The 9389-nt window shown below is 35.0% G+C and overlaps 2 protein-coding genes across 2 annotated transcripts; both read right to left on the minus strand.

Annotated features, from left to right (window-relative positions):
- Positions 1–3032: 3032 nt before the first annotated feature.
- Positions 3033–4884, minus strand: LOC142166031 (uncharacterized). Its single transcript, XM_075224437.1, has 4 exons — positions 4660–4884; positions 4459–4563; positions 3911–4100; positions 3033–3502 (listed from the first exon to the last, which is right to left on the minus strand). Exons 1-4 carry the CDS (start codon positions 4882–4884, stop codon positions 3033–3035), a joined length of 990 nt encoding a protein of 329 aa, XP_075080538.1.
- Positions 4885–5422: 538 nt separating this feature from the next.
- On the minus strand, positions 5423–5842 carry LOC142166032 (uncharacterized). The gene has a single exon (XM_075224438.1). The coding sequence runs from the start codon at positions 5840–5842 to the stop codon at positions 5423–5425; it is 420 nt and encodes a 139-aa protein (XP_075080539.1).
- Between the last annotated feature and the right edge of the window lie 3547 nt (positions 5843–9389).

Here is a 9389-nt window from a genome sequence, read left to right on the forward strand (position 1 = left end):
AACCACTCTGAACTCAAACTAACCAATACGATGCCACATAATACAGCTGAACAAGACATAATGAAGCTCAAATGGGGGAACGGAACGGTAACTCATGAAATGACTTGCCGGGTCATTACAAGGCGCCACCACGACAGATTAGGATTTGGGTCGTGACAATCTTCGATTGTGAACGTAGTTTATTAGTTATGAGAACCGATAATTTAATCTTCTATGCATGAGCCAAGATTCTATACACAATATTGTCTACTACATAACTAAAGGACACACATGTAACAAATAATTTATTTAAGATAATACTTTATTGAATTGAATAAATCAAATAAATAATTGTTCCATAAAGAATAAAATATAATACTCTAAACCGCATGGTTAATAGTATATCCCAACAAAATTCAATATATTTTTTCTTATGGTTTAAGAGTAACAACTTTCTTGATTAACAATAAAAAAAGATATAATAATTTATTTCCAGCTAGACCTAATATGAAAGAGGAGATAAGGGGTTTTAGATGAAACCTTTTAATGCGTGGAGGACAATTAAAAGTCTAAAGTTTAATGATAGGAATGAAATATTAAAAAGGTGAGTAAAAAGAGGGTAAACATGATTTATTTCTAATAGTATATGAGCAAATACTATCCTTTTCCGATAAGAAAATACTTATGTTCCTACTATTTCAGAAAGAGATCACACAAACTAATTAACAAGCACAATAAAATACACGAATCATCGTTAAATATTCTATATGGTGTACTTTGAAATGATCACATGTTAATGGAAAATTAGATCTTATTTTACCTTTATTTTAATATAATTATATTTTAACTCCTGTCTTCATCGACGCGTGCTTAATGAAGAGAAAATGTCTGAATCGCAAAAAATAATTAAATATTTTGAATTGTCAATTTGATGGTAAAAAGACGGTAATCAAAAGGGTCCAATGAATAAAGGAATATATTTTGATTTCGAACTTTTGATGGTTTAATCTTCAGTATACAACATTCCGTCTATATGACGAGACGCTCAGATGACACAAAGTAATCAAGAAGGAGTGTGATGAATGAGATATTCCCTCGTCCTTAATTAGAGGTTTCAGATTTATATTTTAAGTATGAAAAAATTTCGTGATAAACAATGTTTCCATCTATAATAAATCTTATGAGACGCAAATTTGAATTAATCCTACAATAAATTTTGAATACCAGATAATTATATATATAAAAAGAAAATCACGCAAACATAATTTGAATTAATCCAAATGGGAATTGATGATTCGGTAGCTGGAAGAATAAATGGATAATTGTTGAGATGCAGCCAAGAAGCTTCTATATCGAGAGAGAAGAGAGAAACAGAGAAGAAGAAGAAGAGAAACTCATTTTTTCTACTATGTCTATTATGAACTGTACACCTACATTTATACACACTAACTTCCACTAACTAATAAATAACTTACATAATTAACTGTAATTACCACTAACTAATTGTCTAACTAATTCACGTCATTATTCCTCTTAACACTCCCCCTCAAGCTGTGTGGTGAGAAGAGATTGAACACTCCCAACTTGGACAATAAGAAATCATGATGTGATTTACCAAGTCCTTTTGTGAGAATATCAACTAGCTGCAGATTTGATGGTACATGAACTGTTTGAATAAGACCCTCCTGCACCTCTCTCTAATGAAGTGACAATCAATTTCTATGTGCTTAGTGTGCTCATGATATGTGGGATTTTCTACGATTTGAATTACTGTCTTGCTGTCGCAGATTAGCTTTATTGGCACTTCTACATCAAAATTTAGCTCTTTGAACAATCCTACTAACCAGACTATCTCTGCCACAACATTTTCCATGCTCCTATACTTTACCTCTGCTGAGCTCCTTGAAATGGTGTTCTACTTCTTTGATTTCCAAGAGATCAAAGAATCTCCCAGCTTGACCACAAAACCACTGACTGACTTCCTTGTCATTGGACAAGTTGCCCAATCTACATCATAATGCACTGTGAGTTGTGATGAAGCTTCAGCTGATAATAGTATTCCTAGCCCTGGTGCATTCTTTAGATACCTTACCACCCTTAGACTTCCTTCCATGTGGGATTTCTTTGGTTTGTGCATGAATTGACTCAGATTCTACACTGCATAAGCTATGTCTGGTCAAGTCATTGTAAGGTATAGCAGCTTTCCTACTAGCTGCTAATAACTGGTAGGGTCATGCAGTAGCTCATCCTTATAGGTGCTATAGGTTCCTCCTTCATCAAACTCCATACTAGTAAGCCTTTGATTCACCTCTAATGGTGTGCCTGCTGGCTTAGATCCGACTAGACAAAGATCACTGATCAAGTCAAGAGCAAACTTCTTTTGGCAGACTAGAATTCCCTGTTTACTTCTAGTAATTTCAAGACCAAGGAAGTACTTCATCTCCCTCAGGTCCTTGATCTTGAAATGTTGTTGCAACATGAATTTAGTAGCCTCTATCATGGTGGGATTGGATCCAGTGATCAGAAGATCATCAATATATACTAGCACTAGGACCTGATCATGACCAGAGGGTTTAGTAAAGAAAGAATAATCATGCAGACTTTGAACAAAATTAGATGCAGTTAAGGCCTCACAGAGTTTGAGATTCCATTGCTTAGAGGCTTGCTTGAGGCCATAGAGTGATTTCTAAAGCTTGCGTATTTGGGGAGGACTCCCCTAGCTAACAAGGCCAGGTGGTGGAATCATATAGACATCCTCCACCAAATATCCTTGCAATAAGGCATTGAAAACATCCATCTGATAGAGCTTCCATCCATGCATGGCAGCTAGAGATAAGACTGCTCGTATAATCACCATCTTGATCACAGAATTGAAAGTTTCTGATAATCTAGGCCTTCCTGCTACATGTACCCCTTGGCCACTAGCCTTGCCTTATATCTTTCCACCTCTCCCTGTGCATTATACTTGACTTTAAAGACCCACTTGAAACCTATTGCCCTTTTTCCCGCTGGCAGATCTATCAAGCACCAAGTGTTGTTGTCATTCAGGGCTTTCAATTCTTGATCCATAGCCACTTAGCCTCATTCAGGACCTTCAATTCTTGATCCATAGTATCAATCCACTTAGGATCATCCATGGCCTCAGCATAAGAAGTTGGCTCTTTAACTGCTGAAAAGTTGCATACTATCTTGAAGTATGAGTCTGATAAAGAAGTATAAGACATATAGGAGGAAATATGATACATGGAAGCTAAGCTTGCAGTAGAGGTTTCAAAATTCTTTCTTGTAGGCACTTGATGCACAAAACCATGAAGCCAACCTGGTGTTTTGGAAGGCCTGGATGATCTTCTGACTACAACAGGTGGTGCATCAGTATTTGTAATGCTTGTTGTAGATATATCAGCTGGTGATTCTATCGGACAAGCTAGCTCACTATGTACTGAAGCAGAATGAGTTCCTGGTGAACATTCAACTGGTTCAACCATGTTGGGAGGACTAATGCTGTGATCAACTTGTGCATTATCTGTGATAGGAATGGACACAAAGAATTCTGTATTTGATGTTTGAAATGAAGGAACTGGTTCAAATACGCCCTTGTAGCAGGGGAGCTAAAAGAAAATACATTCTCCCAGAACACAACATCCCTACTAACAAACATATTATGGTTAGTTAGACTATAGAGTTTGTAACCCTTTTGAGTAGAAGAATACCCCAGGTGTACTGCCTTTTCTGCTTTGTCATCAAATTTGTCTGTGGTAGCACCTGTTCTAGTTGCATAAGCACCCAAGAACCCTTAGGTGTTGAAGGTTAGGTTTCCTGCCATAAAACACTTCAAATGAAGATTTTTCAGACAATGCATTAGATGGAATTCTGTTGATGAGATAAACAACACTCTGCACAAATAGTCCCTAGAATCTTAAGGGAATGCTACCTTGAAATCTAATTGATCTGGCAACTTCTACTATTTGCCTATGTTTCCTCTCCATCACTCCATTCTGCTGGGGTATATGTACACAAGAACTTTGGTGAATGATCCATGTTGAACTAAAAGTATCATGGTAATGAGTATTAAAAAACTCTGTACCATTGTCACTCCTGAAGACCTTGATAGTTCTACCAAACTGAGTTTTTATTAAGATTAGAAAATCCTTCATTACAATTGAGATATCACTTTTGAGCTTTAACAAAAAAATCCAAACCAATCTACAATGATAATCTACTAGAGTTAAGAAGTATCTATTCCCATCATAAGTGGAAACTCTATAAGGTCCCCATACATCACCATGTACTATATCAAAAGAACATGTTGCTCTACTAGTACTTTATGGAAATGGTAGCCTAGTCTGTTTGGCAAGATGGAAAATTGAGCATGGACTACTGCTACTTTTATTATACTGCTTTACTATATGCAACTGCTGCAATATTTTGTAAGGGACATGTCCTAGTCTTCTGTTCCCAGTTTCCTCATCACTTTCTCACATGTAATACTACTGAGTGAGCCATTTTGTTGCTATGTTTGTGATCCCAGTAGTAAAGTTCATTGAGAAGTCTACCAGTCCCCTTCACCTTCCCAGTGTGAAGGTCCTATATGAGACAAAAATTAGGAAAAAATGCCATACAACAATTTAGTTCTTTAGTGAGCATAGAGACTGAAAGAAGGTTGTATTTAAAATCAGACACACAAAGGACTCCTGAGATTTCCCCTCGGTTCAGTTTACATTTACCAATATGAGCTATTGGGAGCTGAGATCCATTTGGAAAGTGCACTGCACTTGACTCACTATCGGTTGTATGCTTCTCAGACGTCATCTTAGAATTAGAAACCATGTGATCAGTGGCTCCTGTATCAACTATCCATTCATTGTTAATACAAGTAGCCATAAAAGATCTAATGATACTTGCCATGTTAGCTATTGAAGCTGAGGAGGTATTATCTTTGGTTAGCATTCTGAGTAACTGGTTGTATTATTCTAGTGTAAAAGACATAGGTCCTGCTCCCCCTACCCCTGCATCCGGCCCAGTATGATATACTTTAGTGTTAGTGTTGGTTCCTCCTATTGTTAAATTATATGTATTAAAGTGAGTATGGCCTTGAGGTTGAGTAGGATAAGATGCTACAGAACTAGCTGTGTTATTAGATCCACCAAAACAATTTGTCTCCTTTGGTCCACCATAATTTGCAACATTAGATCCACTATAGCTTACAACATTAGCCCCTTGCTTTCTTCTCCCTTTAAAATCATGTGGATAACCAATGAGATGGTAGAAATTTTCCTTGTTGTGGCCTTTCATCTTACAATGCTCACATTGAACAATATCTTGGCTCCTGTCATTGTAGCTTCTCCTGGGCTTCTGCGGTGAATTCTTAGCAGTCCACAAGGCAGTGATATCGTTTCCCTCTCCAGGACTGATGAGGCTCTGAGTAGAACTTGATCTCTGAGTCTCATCCTATGATCAAAGCATAAGCCTGGTTCAAAGTAGGCTTAGTGGTTTTCATCAGTATCTGTCTCCTCGCTTGAGCATAGGAATCATTCAATCCTCCTAAAAATTGAAGCAATCTCTGTAGGTGAAGATGCTCAGCATAATCTTTTGACTTCTCACATCCACAACTAGGAGTAGGAGCCATAACATCAAATTCATCCCAAAGTTCCTTCAATTTTGTGAAGTAAACTGAAACAGAATCAGTTCCTTGCGAGACCATTGCAATTGCATGATGCAACTGATATATTATCATACGATTGACCTTATCAAATCGCTCTTGTAGATCCTTCCAAACCAAATGTGCATTAGAAGCATAACAACTCCACTCAACAACTGTGGAGATACCGTGTTCATGATCCAAGAGAGGACAATTGTATTGCATATCTCCCAATCCTCATGCAATGCATTAGGAAATGATTCCTTAACACATGCACCAGTAACAAACCCTAGCTTTCACTTGGTTTGAAGCGCAATTCTCATCAACCTTCTCCATAGCCCATAATTCTTGGATCCCTTAAGCTGAATCGGAATTAAAACAGAGCTTGGAGTGTTCGATGGATGTACAAACAAAGGTTGAGTATGATCGATTTTAATCGCTTCCATTGTTGTCGTCGAAGAATCCCCCATTGTTCTAACAAAATGAACGAGAAACAAAATTCGACCTAACAACTACAAAGAAAGAGAAATAATTGACTTACAGTCACGAAAACGTGAAATGCGCGATCAATTTGCTTCCATAGCTCTGATACCACGTTGAGATGTAGCCGTGGAAGCTTCTAGATCGATAGAGAAGAGAGAAACAGAGAAGAAGAAGAGAAACTCATTTTTTTCACTATGTATGTTATGAACTGTACACCTACATTTATACACACTAACTTCCACTAACTAACAACTAACTTATATAATTAACTGTAATTACCACTAACTAATTATCTAGCTAATCCACGTCATTATTCCTCTTAACAATAATCAATTACTATAGTCAAAATTTAAGGAATTGAAATGTTTATTTTATGAAATGCTCACAAGACCAAACATGGCTTATTTTACTATATTCTCCACTTTTTAAAGGCACTTGGCAAATAAAATAAAACCCACATGATTTTTTCATTTTTCTCTTTCTTACCCTCTCAATTCAACTGCCACAAAAAGTATAGTGATATATTGCTAATTGTCAACAATACTAGTAGTGAAATGCTAATTTATAGCGAAAAGAAAATGCCAATTTATGGTAAAATATCATTATGGCATTGACTAATGTATACTTTTATCATTATGTGTTTGAATTTAAATTCTAATATCCAAAACTAATCACCATACCCTAGTCAATATTTCACATGTTCAAATCATGCTATAAATGATATGATTAAACAAGAATACAATTTGATGCGCTTGACACTGGAAATTGATTAATTTCTTGTTAGCCCATATCAAGAAATGGATTGGAATTTATTGGTATGCCCTTTTAAGTCTTAGCCCCAATTTTTAAAAACTTTTTTCCCATATGACCTAAGAAATTAATTAAAATATAAGCGTATTCTTGTAACTTGATTTTAGGGCCATTAGTGCTTGAACTTGAGTTGCAATAATAGTACTTTGATTTCTCGTTTTTTGCATAAATTAAATTGGAATTTATTTATATAAATGAAAAGATATTCTTGATTTTGAATGAGTTAGTTTCTTTTTAGTGGGGGTTGATCCATGAATAGTTGAGAAGATAGATATTATTTTTATGGTATTGAAGCCCTACTTTTAAAGGATGCAAGATGGAATTAAAATGTTTAAGCAAAGTTCACATATATATATAGAATGGAAATCAAACAAGAATAGGATTAAGCCATTAGGCCTATGACTGGACAACATGGGTATGAACCCAACAATAAATACTTTGAAGCAAACCATGAAAGAGCTGATTTCGAAGATTAGCATTTTGTTAGGTGATTCTTTATCTTTCATGCAAGTCCACCATGCTAGACTGCTTTCTGTATTATTCCCGTGGTAAGTAATTGACGGAAATTATTTCTTCACAAATATGTTTTGATCACTCTGAATTTATTTAATTTGTAATAAAGTTTTTATTCAAAAGGTAGAACGTGATACTAAAACATTAAGACAAAAGGATGTTTATGTAAATTTTTAAAATATATGAAAGGTAAATATCACCTAAAAATCTCAGTGGAGGACTTTTTAACTAAATTTGATTTTATTCATTTCACGTTATATTGCTGGTTAGTTATTGTCTCGAATCATGCTCCTGCTTTTAGACCGGGTTCATGAGTGTTTATAATAGGGCAAAGTGCACAAATAGCCATTTCTAGGTTCACTATTTAAAGAATAGTCGAAATTTATAATATTTTTAAAGTTTTAACTGTCTTAAATTAAATCTTAGACCTCTAAGTTTAAAATTTTAATTATGGATCTAAAGTTTTAAACATCACACCGTCAGATTTGAAGTTTGAATGGCCAATATTCTAAACTTTAATTTTAGACCTAAATAATTTGAATAAAGTTCAAATTCTTAACACCGTAGTGAATTAAGAAGCCAATGTCCTTGTATCTCATCATCAAAATTAACTCTCATTCCAGACTGTTGATCAAGGACACCCTAAAAATCATTTATATGATCAAGAATAAAACTGCCCTCATTATATTTAAAGGTTATCAATTGCTTTAGTAGAAACTACTTGTTGTTCCCAGTTTTTGAAGCATAAAGAGTCTCAAGCTTTTCTCACAACGATCTCGCATGTATCTCATTCACAATATAGTTGCGAACATTGTCTTTAACCCATTGTCTTATATATCCACATATTTACTCGTTCTCGAAATCCCAATCTTTATCAGATATACTCTCGGATTTATGATCTGCAAAAACGGGTAGATGCTCTGATACCACTATTATATCGAGAAAGAGGCAAACTAGAAAATAAAGAAGATAAAGAACACCAAAATTTAACGTAGAAAACCCTTCAAATCGAAGGTAAAAACCACGGGATCACAAAGATCCAAAAAGCTCCACTATAACAATAAGAGGGTTACAAACTATTTTCAAATTAGCTACAATATAAGTTCCAAACACGGAGCAATAATAGCAACAAGAGCAACGACAAATCAATTGAAGAAAGAGGAGAAACCACAAAACTGGAGTTGCTATTCGGGACTCAAAGTCAGATGATACAGGTAACCAAATCTGATCTTCACCGTTCAAATCATATATCAAGTTGTAACAAAAACTAAGTCAAAATTTTAGCCCGATCCAATGGTTAACGAATTAATAAACGTCATTTGAAGTTGGCTGGTCGGAATAAAAATCTGCAGCAAAACAAATACTTTTCTTCTCTCTTCTCTCATGATGAAAACTCTCTCAAAAATCACTCTTATGTGCTTAAGTCTTTTAAAAACTTATACCAATAAGCATAAAATAATTTTCCAGGGTTGTCCTATTTATAAATCATGAGTGGTGTTTTCTTTTAAGCCAAAACCAACTCTAAATAGGAATAAACATCGAATCCAATTCCAAATAGGAATGGAAATCAAACAAGAATAGGATTAAGCCATTAGGCCTATGACTGGACAACATGGGTATGAACCCAACAATAAATACTTTGAAGCAAACCATGAAAGAGCTGATTTCGAAGATTAGCATTTTGTTAGGTGATTCTTTATCTTTCATGCAAGTCTACCATGCTAGACTGCTTTCTATATTCTCCCAGTGGTAAGTAATCAATAGAAATTGTTTCATCACAGATATGTTTTGATCACTTTGAATGTATTTAATTTGGATTATAGGTTTTATTCAAAAGGTAGAACGGGATACTAAAACATCAAGAAAAAAAATATTTATGTAAATTTTGAAACTACATGAAAGGTAAGTGGAGGGCTTTGTAACGAAATTTGATTTGATTCATTTCATGTTATTTTGCTGTTTAGAT

Source organism: Nicotiana tabacum, chromosome 11 (genome assembly GCF_000715075.1).
Source record: "Nicotiana tabacum cultivar K326 chromosome 11, ASM71507v2, whole genome shotgun sequence".
Classification (NCBI taxonomy): domain Eukaryota; kingdom Viridiplantae; phylum Streptophyta; class Magnoliopsida; order Solanales; family Solanaceae; genus Nicotiana; species Nicotiana tabacum.

Excerpts from the sequence above, each read along its gene's own strand:
- LOC142166031 (XM_075224437.1), bottom strand. The coding sequence starts at position 4,884 with ATGGCAAGTATCATTAGATCTTTTATGGCTACTTGTATTAACAATGAA. Across the intron at positions 4,101-4,458 it reads CTCACTCAGTAGTATTACAT|TTTGGTAGAACTATCAAGGT; the intron begins GTGAGAAAGTGA and ends ATAAAAACTCAG. Across the intron at positions 3,503-3,910 it reads CAGATCAATTAGATTTCAAG|ATAATGCACAAGTTGATCAC; the intron begins GTAGCATTCCCT and ends TTCCTATCACAG.
- LOC142166032 (XM_075224438.1), bottom strand. The coding sequence starts at position 5,842 with ATGCAATACAATTGTCCTCTCTTGGATCATGAACACGGTATCTCCACA.